The 18,009-nt window shown below is 49.0% G+C and overlaps 1 protein-coding gene across 2 annotated transcripts in view; it reads left to right on the forward strand.

Moving 5' to 3' along the window:
* MTOR (mechanistic target of rapamycin kinase) overlaps positions 1-18,009 on the forward strand; it is a 63,425-nt gene that overhangs the window by 42,226 nt on the left and 3,190 nt on the right. For both annotated transcript variants that reach the window (XM_026715849.2, XM_087915091.1), the window contains 20 exons: positions 1,645-1,770; positions 1,940-2,071; positions 3,431-3,546; positions 4,833-4,950; positions 5,880-6,086; positions 6,200-6,300; positions 6,444-6,540; positions 6,891-6,989; positions 7,079-7,201; positions 9,085-9,267; positions 10,251-10,385; positions 10,498-10,672; positions 11,814-11,949; positions 12,399-12,546; positions 13,558-13,680; positions 13,944-14,026; positions 14,336-14,408; positions 15,168-15,242; positions 16,337-16,472; positions 17,711-17,776. In XM_026715849.2, coding sequence (XP_026571634.1) covers positions 1,645-1,770; positions 1,940-2,071; positions 3,431-3,546; positions 4,833-4,950; positions 5,880-6,086; positions 6,200-6,300; positions 6,444-6,540; positions 6,891-6,989; positions 7,079-7,201; positions 9,085-9,267; positions 10,251-10,385; positions 10,498-10,672; positions 11,814-11,949; positions 12,399-12,546; positions 13,558-13,680; positions 13,944-14,026; positions 14,336-14,408; positions 15,168-15,242; positions 16,337-16,472; positions 17,711-17,776 — 2,452 coding nt within the window. The remainder of the gene's footprint in view (positions 1-1,644; positions 1,771-1,939; positions 2,072-3,430; positions 3,547-4,832; positions 4,951-5,879; positions 6,087-6,199; positions 6,301-6,443; positions 6,541-6,890; positions 6,990-7,078; positions 7,202-9,084; positions 9,268-10,250; positions 10,386-10,497; positions 10,673-11,813; positions 11,950-12,398; positions 12,547-13,557; positions 13,681-13,943; positions 14,027-14,335; positions 14,409-15,167; positions 15,243-16,336; positions 16,473-17,710; positions 17,777-18,009) is intronic.

Raw genomic sequence — 18,009 nt, forward strand, 5'->3', positions numbered from 1 at the left:
CCCTCCCTCCCTCCACCCATCCCCATTGCCTTCTCCTTCCTCCCTCCCTTCTCTTCCCATTACCATCTCCTTCCTCCCTTCCTTCCTGCCTTCCTTTCCCATCTCCTTCCTTCCTTTCTTCCCTCCCTTCCTCCATCCCCATCTCCTTCCTCCCTTTCCTTCCAGCCTTCCTCCTTCCTTCCCATTGCCATCTCCTTCCTTCCCTCCCTCCCTCCCTTCCTTCCTCTCTCCCTTTGTTTCCTTCCTTCTCATCCCATCCCATCCCCATCTTCCTCCCTCCCTCCCTCCCTTCCTGTCGTGTCCCTGCCTGGGTCCGCTCAGCCGTAGCCCTGCGTGCGTGTCACTACCAGCAGCCATCTTCTTGTTTCCCGTGTGTCATTGGGGGAGTATTTTGCCTCCAGAGCTGCATTCCTGTCTGGAAGAGGTCAGAGAACATTCCACCAGCGAGGAAAAGCCGATGGGGAAAGACTGCAGATGGAGCTGTTTATCACCCTAAAAAAGAGCGAAAACAGGGCAAAGACAGGACACATACTTCTGGCTCTTACTCATCACATTCTTCTGGATTGCTTAGTGGAAATTCAGTTTCCAAAAAAGCTTCAGGCAGCTTATTTCCTCTCTAATTTTAGATCGGTGGAAAAGTTGCCCCAAGTGATCTAGACAGCCCATTCCAACAGTTGATCTCCCAAGCTTTTAGGGAAAAATAAAGTTATTTGAAGAAGGCACAGAAAACTCTACAGACAGCTTCCGGGTCCTTCCTGGATGGCTAAATAGTTAAAAATCAGATGCAGTTGAATCTATACATCTCTGGCCAGTGACTGCATGTAGTACTGTGCCCGAAGGAAACCCACTTTTTCTGACGTGAAAATACAGATTCCACACACAAAAAGTGAACATGCCCAAAAGGAGACACCTCCCAGATCCATAGAAATGCCAACTCTCTATTTACTAGTTGGAGCTGTGGGTAGGTGGTTCTCCCAACATCAGGTGCCATTCCCGATGCCTTTTTCAATTCCAGGAAATCGGGCATGCCAAAAAAAAGAGAAGGCAAATAGAATTACAATAGGAATAGAATACAATAGAAGATAAGAGAAGGGAAAGAAAAGAGAAGAGAGAGTAGAATAGAATAGAATAGAATAGAATAGAATAGAATAGAATAGAATAGAATAGAATAGAATAGAATAGAATAGAAGAGTTGGAAGGGACCTTTGAGGTCTTCTAGTCCAAGCCCCGACTCAGGCAGGAAACCCTATACCATTTCAGACAAGCTGTTGTCCAATCTCTTCTTTAAAACTTCAAGCGTTGAAGTATTTACAACTTCTGGAGGCCATTTGTTCCACTGGTTAATTGTTCTAACTATCAAGAAATTTCTCCTTAGTTCTAAGTTGCTTCTCTCCTTGATAAGTTTCCACCCGTTGCTTCTTGTCCTGCCTTCAGGTGCTTTGGAGAGTGGCTTGACTCCCTCTTCTTTGGGGCAGGCCCTGAGATATTGGAGCACTGCTATCAGGTCTCCTCCCATCCTCCTTTTCCTTACATTAGAAATACCCAGTTCCTGCATCGTATGTTTTAGCCTCCAGTCCCCTGATCCTCTTCGTTGCTCTTCTCTGCACTCTTTCCAGAGTCTTTGAGAAATCCCTCTCTTCCCAGGGTTGCCAGCGGATCGTAGAGGACTGGCAGCGGATTCTCATGGTGCGGTCGCTAGTAGTCAACCCCCACGAGGACATGAGAATGTGGCTCAAGTACGCCAGCTTGTGTGGCAAGAGCGGCAGGCTGGTGAGTAACTCCAGCCTCCATTCAGCCTGAGCGGTTGCTCCACCTCCCGCCGTAGCTTCTCAGAAGTGTGGACTTCAACTCCCAGAAGTTCCCCAGCCAGCTTGCTGAGGAAAAGGCCTGGGATGTGAGCCCTGCGTTTATTTGTCTCTCCTCTTCTTCCTCGCCGAAGGCTTTAGCCCAGAAAACCTTGGTGTTGCTCCTGGGGGTCGACCCATCCCGACAGCTGGACCACCCCTTGCCCACTCTTCACCCTCAAGTGACCTACGCGTACATGAAGCACATGTGGAAAAGCGCCCGTAAGGTAAGGCTGGGCCTACTCTCTTCCCTTTCTTGCAGAACGCGCTCTCTCTCTCTCTCGAACCCGTTGCGTTTCCTTTGTTTTCCTACTGTATCTGGATGGTGATGCAAGGAACCTTTTGTGCAAGAACTTTGGACCAGGGTTCAGAGTTCATCAGAGGTCAGCGCCGGCTGGCTGTCAGGGCTCCAACAAATCCACCCTCATTCAAAGCAAAAGTCTCTAGCCGCATCTCAGAAAAAGATATTTGGCCTGTGAGGTGCTTAGATCTGGCCCAGAAAACAGTGAAAAACCGGCCTGCGGTGCCTCCGTCAGCAAAAATGGGCTCCCGAACTCCGTTTCCAGCTGCAACAGCCTTCTGCAATGCTCTGCCAGTGAAAACGGAGCTCGGGAGCCTGTTTTCGCTGGCAGAGTACTTGGGCTGTCATGGGTGCCCTGGCGGAAGTGACCTCAAGCAAGCCATGCCCGCTCTGGTCACACCCACTCCGGCCCCCTTGAGGTCAAACACAACCCTGAAGCGAACCGTCGATGAGCCATGTTGGCGCGTGGCTGGGTGCAGCCGGTACTAAATCACATCATACATTTCTCCCTTGACCCTGGTCTTTCCTCCACCCCCTGGATGTGACTTCTCCAATAGGACACATCCCTCTCCAAGAGTCATCCATCATGCTCTCCAATCACCTTCTTACGCTCCGACAACTTTGGGCTGCTGAGTTGATTATCTAGGCATTTCAAGAATGCCTCGTTTTCCCACACTCCCTTTTTCTGGCAGCTAAAAAGATCATAGGAGGATCTTTTTAGCTGACATACACCACAATTCCTTGCAGCTCTTAATACCCAGCACCAAATACAGGTGGTCCTCTACGTACGACCGCCACGGAGCCCAAAATTTTGATTTGCTGAGCGAGACCTTTGTTCACTGAGGTTTGTCCTGTTTTACGCCCATTCTTCCTTACTGCAAGCTGTTAAGTCCACTACAGGCTGTTACGTGAATTTGGCTTCCCTGTTGTTGCAAAGAAAGAGATCACACAACCCTGGGACACCGCGGCCGTCATAAATACGAGTCAGCTGCCAAGAGGCCAAATTTCGATCACGCCACCACGGGGATGTTGCAGTGGTCATAAGTGTGAAAAACGGTCCCTTTTTTTTTTTTTCCCAGGACCGTCGTAACTTCAAATGGTCCTTGAACAAACTTTTGCTCCCCCTGTACTTAGAACGGCACGTTGGGCCAGAGGCTTTTCAGAGCAAAGGAGAGGATGCCCCGCGTGGTCCCCAAGGAGGAGGAGGAGGAGGAGGGAGGCCGTCTCCTTGGCAACCCCAGGGGTGATGCATGGCTGCATCTTTGCCTCGCTTCCTGTCTTGCAGATCGAAGCCTTCCAGCACATGCAGCATTTTGTCCAGATGATGCAGCAGCAAGCCCAGCATGCTATCGCCACCGAGGACCAGCAGCACCGACAGGAGCTGCACAAACTCATGGCCCGGTGAGCGACCGCCTGGCCGAACCCAGAAACGGCGCCCTAAGGCAGCGGGGGGCACCACGGAGAGAGGTTTTTCCGCAGACTGGGAGGGGCGTGTGGTTTCGCGTGCTGCCTGCATCCTGGGGATGCAGCTTTGCTTGTTTGCGCGGCCCAGTTTCTGGCAGGCCGCAGCCCAATCCCAGTTCGTGGACCCCACCTGAAAGGAAAGGTTCTTATTTCTGACTTTTACAAGATTCGGAGTTCATCTGCTCATATCTTTGGTATACAGGGACCGATATCTGGTTCCAATAAGCCAGAATAAGATTGTTGCAAGGAGTATTGTAAATATTTCTTTAGGTTGCTATCTGAGTTTGCACCAGGGACCTCTCTAAAAACAGTAGTGAAAAATGTACTAAAGACTCCCAAAGGGAACATTTACGCTTTGTGAGTTCCCTTCCTGCGGCCCTGATGCGGTTTTAGCCGCAGAGGTGGACAGTGGCCTCGTTCTGGCTGGTCATCCAGGATCCAGAGCCAGGACTGGGACCAGTTAGCTCCCAACAGTGAAATCGTTAACCAAGGTGTCACGTTAGTTCCTTGGACAACAAAGGCGACCCAACAAGCAGGTACTGGAGTGCATAACACCAGACATGTCGCCGGCAGGCCAAATCACGAAACTGCCTCTCGCTTATTTGGCCGTGTCGTTCGGGGAAATTCATTCGAGTGGTGCGGTGGTCCAGAGGTGGAGTTCTTGCTTCACAATCAGGAGGCTATGAGTTCGATCCTAGGTAGAGGCAGATATTTCATTCTCTGGCCACACTGAGAATATATCTGCCGAAAGGAGAAAACAAAACAAAACTGCATTGGTGACAGGAAGGGCATCTGGCCAGTAAACCCTCCGCTCCATTCAGTTGGCCAGACTCCCCTCCGCAAGGGATTATGGGGTCGTTAAAAGAGGAGGAGGAGGAGGATTCGGGGGAGTTCACTGGAGGAAGAAGCACTTAGGTTTGGAATGAGTTAGCGTTAAAAGGAAACCAGACTGTCAAAGAACATGGTGGCTGGACACTATGAAAGCTGACACCAGACACAGCATAGAAAAAAATTAAAGAAATAGCGCACGATCAGAAGATGTGGAGAAACTTGGCCCACAGACTCGCCAAGAGTCGGATTTGACTTAATGGATAGCCTCCTCCTCCCCTTCCTTTTTCTCCTCCCTCTCCTCCTCCTCCTCCTCCTCCTCCTCCTCCTCCTCCTCCTCATCCTCCTCCTCCTCATCCTGTCAAGTAGACCATATTTCTTTGTCCTGTTCTCAGGTGTTTCCTGAAACTGGGAGAGTGGCAGCTGAACCTGCAAGGCATCAACGAGAGCACCATCCCCAAAGTCCTGCAGTACTACAGCGCCTCTACGGAGCATGACCGCAACTGGTACAAAGTAAGTGAAAGGGGAGAGGCCAGGTCAGGCAGGTCCCTCAGCGGCTTTGGGGCAGGCCTGCGTTTTTGCCACTGGCGTTAAGACACCAGGAACCAGGTTGTCTCGCCAAGAAGGACTCGCTCTGGCCGGAAACTCTGGAGGGAAAACGGTGGCCGCCCCAAAGGAAGTGAGTCAAGGGCTCCCCAGCCTTTGGAGCGAGGTGGAGATTCTGAAATGAAGAAACAATATCCCCATTTCCGTTTGGATTGCTAATGGTGCGACTGGAATTGGCTTTGGATGACGACCCGTTGGCCAATAAATGTTCAAAAGTTACGATTACTTCTGTAGTTACTTATCAAGCAGATCTAAATTATACTAAACTAACCAAAATACCTTTACAATCCCCAAGGCATGTCACAACGTTTGAGCACCCCTAATGTTTGGAAGTGGAAAGTGGAAAAATTCGACATGCGCTACGTAAACAGCGAAGGCGGTGATACGTGTCCCAGGATAACGTTGCAGGATCCAGTCAGGGTCCAGAGGTTTTGTCTGCTGAGCTAGAGACAGGGCTCCACCAGGGGTCCGAAAGCTCGGAAGACAAACAAAACCGACCCAGATTGGATCCTGGCTAAGCGGCACACGGCGTTTAGGAAAGCAGGTGTGGCCTGCGTATAGTTTAAATTTTAAAGTGAACAACCGTAGGTTTGAGAGAAAACCAAAAGCAGTGTGGGTGGGTGGGTTTGATCAGGAGAAACCAGATTGCATCGTTGCCCTTGAGGGAGTTAAAAGAAAATTGGAGAAGGGAGGAGAGAAATCCGTCAAGAGTTTTGCTCCTGGGGAGCAGCGGAACCTAAAAGGGGAAGAAAGGACTCTAGGACTGAACTGGCGCCTCGGTCACTGCCCTCCAACGGAGAGCTAGATCATGCCAGCGGTGCCTCTTCTCTTTCCAGGCCTGGCATGCGTGGGCAGTGATGAACTTTGAGGCAGTCCTCCACTACAAGCTCCAGAACCAGGCCCGGGACGAGAAGAAGAAGCTGCGCCACGCCAGCGGGACCAGCGTCACCAGCGCCAACACGGAAGGCAGCAACAGCGAAAGCGAGGCCGAGAGCGCTGAGAACAGCCCCGCCCCTTCTCCCGTGCAGAAGAAGGTCACTGAGGTCAGGCTGCTCCCACGGGGCTCAGAGCCGCCTCCTCCTCCCAAGACATCCTCGACTCCCCCTTACCTGGGGGGTGGCGGGGAGACTCATCCCTCCTTCTCTCTTCCCGACAGGACTTATCCAAAACCCTCCTGATGTACACCGTGCCGGCCGTTCAGGGCTTCTTCCGCTCCATCTCTTTGTCCCGGGGAAACAACCTTCAGGATACGCTCAGGTGCTTTTGGATTTGAAACCTTTAATCGTCAGGTTTGGGGCTGGGGTAGCGGGAGGGTAGGCCCAGGGGCGAAGTCGTGCCTCCCCCTTGTGATGTTTCCCTAAGGAACAAAACTGGAGCTCACGGAATTCGTCTTTCTCCAGGGTCCTTACGTTGTGGTTTGACTATGGCCACTGGCCAGAAGTCAATGAAGCCTTGGTGGAAGGGGTCAAGGCCATCCAGATAGACACCTGGCTCCAGGTAAGGGGTACGAACCCCCTGTCTCACTCTTAAGTGAGGGTTTCTCAACTTGGGTGGACTTCAGCTCCCAGAATTCTCCAGCCAGCACGCCCCCTTCCGTTTGCTGACATGTGATGTCAGCAAAATATTTTTTCACCTACTTACGTAGTTTGGTCATTTCTCTGGCCGGGACCGCTCTCCTGCTAACAGCCCGGTTCTGACCTGGAGCTCTGGATTTTGAGATAGGATGCTCGGCCTCTCGCAGGGGATAGTAGAATCTGTTGAGTGGCAGCTGCCTGGTTATGCAGCTTTAAGAAAGGGTAGACTAATTCCCCCTCTCCTTGTCTCTCCTCCTCCTGAAAAATAATCAGGTGATCCCACAGTTGATTGCAAGGATCGACACACCTCGGCCTTTGGTGGGACGGCTCATTTACCAGCTGCTGACTGACATTGGAAGGTACCATCCTCAGGTGAGACCACCCTACACACAGACACACCTTTCGGACTCCAAACCATCCCAGTTTTGACAAATTGCTCCTTTTCCTGGCCCCTCCTATAGGCTCTGATCTATCCACTGACGGTTGCCTCGAAGTCAACCACGACAGCCCGGCACAATGCTGCTAACAAGATCTTGAAAAATATGTGCGAACACAGCAACACGCTCGTCCAGCAAGCCATGATGGTGGGTAATACAGACATGTGCATGCACCACTCTGTGTCTCCCCGCCATCCTTTTCCCACATGCGAAACCACAGTGAACAAGCCAGTTCATTCTTTCATACCTTCTCCCTGATCTTTGTTGATTTATATCGTTTCGATTAACTTCGCCTTCCCAGTTCAGTCCCAGTTACCAGCTTTGCCTTTGTAGAAATGCTCTTCCCTTTTATTTTATTTTATTCAGTTTTGCAACACACAGAGGCTTATTTATTAATTTTTGTACGCACATATTTATAGCACACACCGTTTAAAAGAATTTGATTAGGGCTCCGAAAGAGTGGATTTTTAAAAAGTTTTATTTTTTAAAAAAAAAAACCTTGTTTCTCCACCAATCTGTCTATTTCTGGTACACATGGCACTGCTCTGGCTTATTAACTTTTATAATCCTTATTTGGATAATCTCTTTCAAGCTGTTGCCCTTCCTCAGAACTGTAACTACTATATAACCGGTTCCCTAAACTCCACTTCAAGCAAGCTTGGGCAGAGAATGAGATCCTTTCCCCAAATCTGGGGAAACTGCCAATCTGTTGAAACTCTCTTGCCTCTGTGCACACTCTCTGCTGTTGCTAAGACCAAAACATTGGACAGGGAGCTTGCTAAAGGCCACAAAGGATCTCTTTTGTTACAGACACTGGAATTGTGTAAGAAGCCGCTTTATGCATCCCTTGAGAACAATTGTGTAACTCCCTCTAGCAGTCAGTCTGGGTTAGATCTCTGATGCTGTGGCTATAGCTGTTTCTATACAAACTCTAGGCAGAAAGCTATCGAACGCCCCTCTGTCTGGCTGTCAGGTGCTAGTCAGGAAAACAGGAAGGCCTATTCTGATCTCTACAACAAACCAGCCCAGATTCCCCCCAGCAAGTGGGCCTTTAGCTGTTAGATACAATAAGTTTGCCTGAAATTTCTCCTACTTCTCTTCCACTTGTTTTTATTCTGTGTCTAGGTCAAACTTGGCTGTTGGCCAAAAATGTCACTATTAGTACATATTTCTGGTCGTAGCCGACCGACCGGCAGATGGGCCAGTCTCTCGGTCTCTCCACATTCACATAGCATGTTGTTACCTGCCAAGAGCCTCCACTGAAGCATACTGGTTTATTTTCAGACTCTCAACCTATTCAGAGTCCTCCTATGTAGCATATGGGAGGTCAGATCCTTCAGTCGTATCCTCCTTTAATGTTATTCCACGCTCAGTGGTCTCCTTCCTCTCTCTTTTAATTTGATGTTCTTATGTAGTCTCAGGAATAGCAATAAGCCCTTGGACTTATAAGCCACTTCACAGTGCTTTCGAGCTCTCTCCCTAAGCCGCTTACACAAGTCAGGCTCTGTAACCTGGCTCCTCATTTTACCAAACTTGGAAGGATGGAAGGCTGAGTCAACCTTGAGCTGGTCAGAATTGAACTCCTGCAGTGAGCAGTGAGTCAACCCTGCAGTACTGCACAACCTAACCACTGCGCCACCATGGATGTTTGGTTCTTGCCATAAAGCTGTTCCTAGATCTGAGTCTGTGGGCTTGGTGGGGAGGGGGCAGAGCGGATACCAAGGGTTATTTTTTTGCTTAATTCTCTCTGCACCTGCTGCTACCCGTCTCCTGATGGGGCAATGCCAGCAAGAGGATATATTTTCTCAATTGATGCAGGTTCGAGACACCAAACTTCCACCGCTGAGAGGGTAGTTTTTTTTTCTTCAGCCAGGCCTTGTTCAATCCAGCAGGTCGGGGTGGAAGCTTCAGCGAACAGACGGAGCCTCCCATGAAGTTTAATGCCATCACACACACACACAGACACACACACACACATCCCTTTTGCCTTTTAACCTCTCCCGGGGGGCCTTCCTTTCCTCTGCCACCAGGTGAGCGAAGAACTGATCCGCGTGGCCATCCTGTGGCACGAGATGTGGCACGAAGGTCTGGAGGAAGCGTCTCGCCTCTATTTCGGGGAGAGGAACGTGAAGGGGATGTTCGAAGTGCTCGAGCCGCTGCATGCCATGATGGAGCGTGGTCCCCAGACCCTCAAGGAAACCTCCTTCAATCAGGTAGCCACGAAAGAGAGAAACGAATCACCTTCCAGGCAGCCCGTAGAAAAGAAACCCCAAGCATTTGAGGTGGATATAGGAATATGCTGGCCTCAAGGGACATTCTCCGCCTGGCATCGTGAATTACGAAATGCCACATCAGGGGCCTCTTAGTGGGTCAGCCAGAAGCCACGAACAATAGCGCTCGGGTTGAGGATCAGGGAAGAGAAAGCCCAAATGATTGCTATTCCAAATTGCTTTTCCAGTGGGGGAGGCATTTGTGTTCTGACCAAGGCTCCCTGAGACAGTAACAATCACACGCTTAGTCCCCCAAAACCCTCTTTTTATTTCAACGGCTGTGAATTATATTCATTCACAGCCCGTAATGAGTCCCAAACAGTTTGTAAATATAGAAGTCTGCCGCAGTCTTTTCGGGATAAGGCTGATAAGCATCCACCTTTATCTCCCTTGAAATGCTGCCAATGACTAAATTGCCCATTAGCTGTACGAGGCCAAATGGAGCACAAAGTCAACATGGAGCTTTAGCATTTAAACCGATCAGAACGAATAAAGTTGCTTCCTGCAAAGGCTCCTGTCCCTTTGCTCCTCCTTTAGGTCTTATGGGAGGGGCCGATCAACTCCAAGCCTTACTCCCAAGTCGCCCCTTTTGTCTTAACTGTTCTTGCCTTCTGGCAGCTCTGTGCATGCGCACGCTGGGAACAGGCTCCCCCTGTTCCTCTGCCTCACTGATGTCAGATTCTGGAGGCTCCGGAGTCAACTCTCAGACGGCCCTAGCCCCATCTCTGTGTCGGACGCAGATCCTTCGTCCGAGCCCTCCCCAGACTCCAGGACTGGCCCCTGTTTCCCCCCACCACCACTGCCCGACTCGTCTGCCAGCTCCGCAGGCCGCCGGTGGACCACAACAATTCGCAGGTGGCTGATCCACCCATCTGCCTTTCATGTGCCCATAAGCCCAGAGCAACTCTGTCCTTTCTTTCCCTCAGGCTTATGGCAGAGATCTGATGGAGGCCCAGGAATGGTGCCGGAAATATATGAAATCGGGAAACGTCAAAGATCTCACTCAAGCTTGGGATCTGTACTACCACGTCTTCCGGCGCATCTCCAAGCAGCTGCCTCAGGTTTGTGGAGGGAGGATCTTCGTTCCCCGCGGGGGTCATTTTCCCCATCTGTCCTTTAGAACACATCCTAAGCTGCTTTGTCCGTTTGCTTTCTGACCTTGGCCAACAACAGCTGACTTCCTTGGAGCTCCAGTACGTTTCCCCCAAACTCCTGATGTGCCGCGATTTGGAGCTGGCCGTCCCGGGGACGTACGACCCGAATCAGCCGATCATCCGCATTCAGTCCATCGCGCCCTCCCTACAAGTCATCACCTCCAAACAGAGGCCAAGGAAGTTGACCTTAATGGGTGAGTTGCGCAGTTTCCAGATGCACCAATTGCCGGTTCTCTCGTGCAGAACGGCGTCCAATTAAAAAGACGCCGTGTTCGGAAGAGCAAGCCGATGGCGATAGTTCCTTGGGCAGCCATATCTCATTCATGCACCTCAGGATGCAGAACAAATCCATTTCTCGTAGCTGTCCATTTCATGAGCAGATCCTTTAAGGAGGCCAGTCAGTCCAGCAATAAAATGCATCCAGGCTAAGAAAGTAACAGATAACAGATAATCAGAGTTGGAAGGGACCTTGTAGGTCATCTAGTCCAACCCCCCACCCAAGCAGGAGACCCTACACCATTTCTGACAAATGGCAGTCCAATCTCTTCTTGAAAGTCTCAAGCGATGGCGCTCCCGCAACTTCCGAGGGCAACTTCTGTTCCATGAGTTCATTGTTCTCACTGTCAGAAAGTTTCTCCTTATTTCCAGGTTGAATCTCTCCCTGATCAGTTTCCATCCATTGTTCCTTGTCTGGCCTTCAAGGTGCTTTGGAGAATAGCTTGACCCCCTTCCTCCTCTCTGGGGCAGCCCCTCAAATATTGGAAGATGCTCTCCTGTCTCCCCTGGTCCTTCTCTTCACTAAACTAGCCAGGCCCAGTTCCTGCAACCGTTCATTGTATGTTTTAGCCTCCAGTCCCCAGTAGAAGTCTTAAATTGGTGGGTGTAGTGACATTTGAAGAAGCTTCGGAAGGATCAGCAAACATTTGGCCTACAGGATTGTGTTTTATTCTAGCATATTTTGCCCTGTCCATAATTAGCTTAACAAGGGCAACGAGTGCTTATTATTTGACTGTAGGAACTTCACCAATGGCAATAGCATTAGACTTACATACCACTTCGAAGGGGTTTTACAGCCCCCTCTAAGCGGTTTACAGAGTCAGCCTCTTGCCCCCCAAACAATCTGGGTCCTCCTTTTATTCACCTCGGAAGGACGGAAGGCTGAGTCCACCTTGAGACAATAAGGATTGAACTGCTGGCAGTCGGCAGAAGTAGCCTGCAATACTGCCTTCTAACCACTGTGCCACTACTACACACCTTCGAATCTGTCTTGGATACAAGTCCTTTCTTGGCTTCCCCGGTTTCACCTACCTCAGTAGATCTTTCCCTCTTCCGCAGGAAGCAACGGGCACGAGTTTGTCTTCCTTCTGAAAGGACACGAAGATCTCCGCCAGGACGAAAGAGTCATGCAGCTCTTCGGCCTTGTGAACACTCTCCTCGCGAACGACCCCACGTCCCTTCGTAAAAACCTCAGGTGCCTCCTCTGCCCTCGTCCCAGCCAGCGTAGATGGCCTGTTAGAAAGGCTGGGTGGCGAGGTCTCCTTTCGGCACGCAAGGGGGAAGCTAGAAATGCGTCACTTTGGAGGGAACAGTGGAATATAGGAGCAGAAACTCTAGAGGTGCAAGAGAGAGAAGAGGCCTTGTCATAACTTCCCTGGAGACTTTCTTGAATGCTGCAGTAGTTAGTAATCCCATTTGAAGGATGGGAGGAAGGAGCGTGACGTTGCCAATGCCAGCAGGGTCTTTGTATGAGGCCCAACTTGGCCCTGATTACAGGCTGCTCCAGCTAAGCCAACAGATTGTGCAAGGTCCTTAGGACAGCGTGTACTTCGGGCTTCCGTGTGTCCGTGAGCATATTTTTTTTTAACCCCATTTGTCTGTGAGCACAAATCCCAGCTTTTCTCCTCCTTTCTCCTCCTCTAGCATCCAGCGCTATGCGGTGATCCCTCTCTCCACCAACTCTGGGCTTATAGGCTGGGTGCCTCACTGCGACACGCTGCATGCTCTCATTCGAGACTACCGGGAGAAAAAGAAGATTTTGCTCAACATTGAGCACCGCATCATGCTGAGGGTGAGCGCCTGCTACCTGCTCAGTCCTGGGAGTTTTTCAACTCATTTGTTCTGTCCCTGAATCTCAACTTGGTAGCCCTGTGCAGTCAATCTCCCAAAGGTGTTTTTTCTTTTTCTTTTAATACAAGTTTTTATTTATTTATTTTTTTCTTATCTGCAAACATATTGTGTGAACGGTGTGATACCTGGATGTCTTACGTTTTAAAACAAATATGACAGTATTTTCCATACTCAATACGTTTGACGATATTATAAAAAAAAGGTGCTTTTTTCAAGAGACCGGTAAACGTGGATGGAGATTCTCAGTTCTCCAGGTCATCTGGATTTTCTTTGAGGCTCTTTTGCTTCTCATCCAAGCCGCTTCTTCAGCTCTGACTAGATGGGGAAGGGAAGGATTTATATTCCTTGCAGACAGCTGGTCATTTGTGTCCTTTTAGAGAGCCATTGAGGCCGCTATCTGTGTCCTCAGGGCCACCTAAGTGGTGCAAATGAGCGTGGAGCTCCTTGGACCTGCTGAAAGGACTTGAAGGCCGGAGATAGAGGATGCCGTATCCCTCCCTCTCTGTTGAAAGAGGGCTGTTCCATTTCGTTATAGATGGCCTCTTTCAAACCTGTCCAAAACGTGGAGTTTGCTGTCTTCAGAAGAGCGGTTTTTGTCTTTTGAATGCACCTGGGCTGCTGAATCTAGTCTTGATGCTTTGTTCTCCAATGTTGAGCGGCGCTTTTATGAAGTGGTTGTTTTGTTCCTCCAAATGACCAGCTGTCTTCAAGGAATATAAAGCCTTCCCTTATTCCCCTCCATCCCGTCAGAGCTGAAGAAGCTCCTTGGGTGAGAAGTGAAACGTCTTCAAAGAAAAACCAGAAAGTGCTCTGTGGAGCATCAGCCACACTTGAGTATCAGAATGGTTCCTGCATTTCTTTCCTACCTGTTCAAAGTTTTTTTTTTCCTTCTCCATGAAAAAGAATATTATTGACTAGTGGATGTTGTTAAATCTAATCATTCTATTCACAGATGGCTCCAGATTACGATCATCTCACTCTAATGCAAAAGGTGGAAGTGTTTGAACACGCGGTCAACAATACAGCTGGAGATGATCTGGCCAAACTTCTGTGGCTGAAGAGTCCCAGCTCAGAGGTACAGCTAAGAGCCACTCCTGGTCCTTCTTACGAACCCTGAAAAAGGCCTCTTGTCTACTAGTCAAGATAAGAGCGAAAACTTGGATCAATTGTCACGCGGATAAAACGATCCACTCTGTGGTTACTTCTCATTTTCAAATACGTGTGTTAAGAGCTGGAACAGCTACTCTTCCACATTCTTGTCTTAAAAATAAGAAAAAAAGAAAATTAGTCCTAACTGGGCATAAATCACCCACTTTTTGATACACCTTTTCTCCGTAGGTGTGGTTTGACCGAAGAACGAATTACACTCGTTCATTAGCTGTGATGTCGATGGTTGGCTACATTTTGGGTCTTGGCGACAGGCAAGTGAAGCTAAACTTATTTCCCTACAGAATAAAAAAAAAAAAGGCATTCAGGATTCCTGCTCTGTTGACAGACATCAGCTGTTAATAAATCATAATTAATAATAGCGACGCAAGCCAGTTCGCTGAATTGTATGCAGTGCCCATAGATAAATACAAACTAAACTTTGGAAAGAGAAGGGAACTGAAGAACCGAGCCGAGTAGAATTATGCTTCATTTAATAGTTTGGGTTTTTTTTAATTATAGGACGTGACATTCTGAGTTCCTGCCACAAATTGTTCAGTAAATAACGTTGTTCCTTCAAACAGGCATCCCTCTAACCTTATGCTGGACCGACTGAGTGGCAAAATCCTGCACATCGACTTTGGAGATTGCTTTGAGGTAAGCTGATGGGATTTGCTTTTTAGAAAACAAAGCACTCAGTTAAGATAAAGACAAAGAAGGCTCACTTCTTATTTCATGTCCCCTCAAGGCCCAAGCAACAAGACACAGAGAGAGACATGCACTCTCTTTTAGCATTAACTTAAACATGGATCCTTTAGGGTTTTCTGTTTGTGGGAAAGTAGCAGCAGAAACCAAAACGGGATGAAGATCAGGAAAGGCATTGGATAGAAGATTGGGCGGCACAGAACAGAATAACAGAGCTGGAAGGGACTTTCAAGGTCTTCTAGTCCAGCCCCACCCTAGACCACTTCAGACAAATGGTTACCCAATCTCTTCTTAAAAACCTCCAGTGTTGGAGCATTTGCAACTTCTGGAGGCAAGTTGTTCCCCCGTTTAATTGTTTTCCCTGTCAGGAGTTGCTTTGCTCCTTGGTTATTTTCCATCCGTTGCTTCTTCTCCAGCCTTCAGATTGACGCCCACTTCTTCGGGGCGGCCCCTGGAGATATTGGGACACTGCCATCATGTCGCCCCATCCCCCCCCCCCGGCCCTTCTTTTCATCAGCCTAGGCACCCCCAATTCCAGCAATTGTTCTGCCATCATTTTGCTCCCCACTCCCACGGTCCTGAAATCAGTTTGGGGAAACTTAAGTTAAAACCTCAGGAACCCCAACCCCAACCTTTCCCTCCCTTGATACCTTTCACCACTCCCCGTTCCCTGCTTTGAAGTTTCTCTTCATTTCTTGGCCTGGATTTTAGGTGGCGATGACCCGAGAGAAATTCCCCGAGAAGATCCCTTTCAGGCTAACCCGGATGTTGACCAACGCCATGGAGGTAAGCCAGATCCTGCAACGTTCGAAACCCATTGCCTAGGAGGAGACCAGGTGCTAGTTTGCCTCTCCTCCCCCTCACCTCTCGTCCTTCCCTTCCTTGGCCGCTGCTCCCTGTGAACTGACCCGGCATCTCATAAAACCATCCTACCTTGAAAATATTTTTGAAACTGGAGGCTCCAACTGGTCTCCATCCCCCCATTTTATGGGGTCGCCTTGCGCCTACTGGACACTCTCTATGTCAACTCCTAAAACATTTCTACGCCCGTTTTATAGTTGCCAACAGAAAGCGGGGAGAAGGAGTTTGAAAAGAGCGGTGCAGCAGTTTGGCATCGAAAGTGCATTCCATTCATATCTTGAAAAGATGATAACTAAGCGGCAAATCTCTAATTGGAGAGCATGATTGATGACTCTTGGCTATGGACGTGTTTCGTTGGAGAATAAGAATTATGATACATCCCGAGGGGTGGAGGGAAACCAGGGTCAAGGGTGACAATGACTTAGGTGTCTCAGAATCGACAACACACAGGTCATGCCGACATGTTAGCTTCTAATAAATCCTCTGGAATTTTTGAAGCGTGGCTCAAAGCTCATGATGTAATTAGGGCCACGGACAGAATCCTGACACCCTCCAGGAAGCTGTTGCTAGGACTTAACACCACCTTTAGTAACGGACCAGAAAGTCCTATTTACATACCTGGTTGGTGTCTCAAGTTTGGCCAGTCAGAGGACGGCCGTCCCACCTGCATCAAACCAGCACAGCTTTTGAAAAGCCCACCTGGATGCCAGCAAAGCCTCCTTGGCCTTCCAGACCTTGAACTCTACATCTTGGAGGGTTTTTTTGAGTCTTCCCCGCTTTTCCCAAAGGTACTTTTGGTTTCAGAAGGCCACTGGACTTTCTTGGGTTTACTTTGAAGGCGTTTCGTTTCTCATCCAAGAAGCTACAAGTTTCCGTTTTTTGGATGAGAAGTGAAACACCTTCAAAGAAAAAAAAACAAACCAAGGAAGTCCAGCGCCCTCTTGACTTGAGCTGGATGACTTGAGAACCTCCACTGACATTCCCCCACCCACCCACCTCATTTCCCTTTCCCCACCTAGGTCACTGGCTTAGATGGAAACTACCGGATCACCTGCCACACCGTGATGGAAGTCTTGCGAGAGCACAAAGACAGCGTCATGGCCGTATTAGAAGCCTTCGTATACGACCCCTTGCTCAACTGGAGGCTGATGGACAGTAGGTTGGCCGGACTGTGGCTGCACACCTGAACCGCCTCTCTCTCCCTCAGGCGGTATCCCCCCAAATCAGATCACAGAATACAGATTAAGTCTAAAAATCTAAGTTACTTGACTCGCCCAGTTTTTAAAAAGGCATAAGCTTTTGTGAGTTGCACCTCACATGGGAGATGCAGCTTAGGAGAACTCCTGCTTTCTAGTAGCAATGGGCCCTTAGACTTATATGCCACTTCAGAGTGCTTTCACAGCCCCCTCTAACCTGCTTACAGTGTCAGCCTGTGACCCCCCCAAACAATCTGGGTCCTCCTAATCAATTCTGTCGATTGGAAAAGGGGGGGTTGGTTGCCTGATTCCTGAATTGGCTAGCGTAGAACTAACACGGCCCTCTTTCTTACGAAGCCAGTTCCTGTAAAATATCTGATATTCTAGGCTCTTGTTTAATGACAGCTAGTCCTCAACTTACAAGCACACTTGAGCCCCACCCCCCAAAAAATTCTGTTGTTAAGTGACACATTTGTTAAATGAGTTTTGCTCCATTTGGGGGATCTTTCTTGCCACCTTTGTTAAGGGAACCCATTGCAGTTGTTAAGATAGCAACCCAGTTGTTAAGTGAATCTGACTTCCCCCATTGACTTGGCTTTGTCAGAAAGTTGCAAAAAGGGGATCACGTGACTCCGGACACTGCGACCATCGTAAATGTGAGTCAGTTGTCACGCATCCAAATGTAAATCACGTGACTATAAGGCCATACGTGTGAAAAATGGTCATAAGTCACTCTTTTCAGTGTCGTCGTAACTTTGAAGTGAACTGTTGCGAGTTGAGGACTACCTGTATACGGGGTATTTAGGTAAAAGAAACAAAAAAGCTTGTTAGGATTTCCATCAGAGGTCTCCAAACTTGGCCGCTTTTAAGACTTGTGGACTTCAACTCGCAGAATTCTCCAGCCAGCCATGTCTGTTTCTTTTCTCTCTTAACCTCCTAAAGTGGAGAGAGATTGCGAGAGGAAGGGATTACAAGAGAGCAAGCTCTGCTGGCTGGGGAATGCTGGGAGTTGAAGTCCACAAGTCTCCAAAAGTGGCCAAGTTTGCGGGGGGACTCCTGATTTACAACAATGCTTCTCTCCAGAACTAGTTGGCTCTTCCGATAAGAGAGGTTGCTTTTACACACTGCCTGTCATATTGAGGTGGGACAGACGTGGGGGAAGGCAACCTGGAATGACTCCACTTCCTTTCTTTGCAGCAAACACCAAAGGTAATAAGCGATCTCGGACCCGGACAGATTCGTACTCTGCTGGCCAGTCAGTCGGTGAGCAGGGACCAAGGCGTCCTCTGTTTTTCTCTACGTTGTGTTGAATGGGCACAATATTTCAGTTAGCTCTCCTTCCTCTTAATTTGGATTAAGCCGCGGCCAGAGGAAAGCGCGCATGAACAAAGGAGCCAAGATTTCCTTGCAAAGCTCTTCTTTTGACCCCTTGACCTTTTAATCTCCGTTGAAGGGGGAGGGAGGGCAGCCCCTCCAGAGCCCCATGGAGGCTTTCT

Source organism: Pseudonaja textilis, chromosome 18 (assembly GCF_049901715.1).
Source record: "Pseudonaja textilis isolate UNSWEBS1 chromosome 18, rPseTex1.2, whole genome shotgun sequence".
Classification (NCBI taxonomy): domain Eukaryota; kingdom Metazoa; phylum Chordata; class Lepidosauria; order Squamata; family Elapidae; genus Pseudonaja; species Pseudonaja textilis.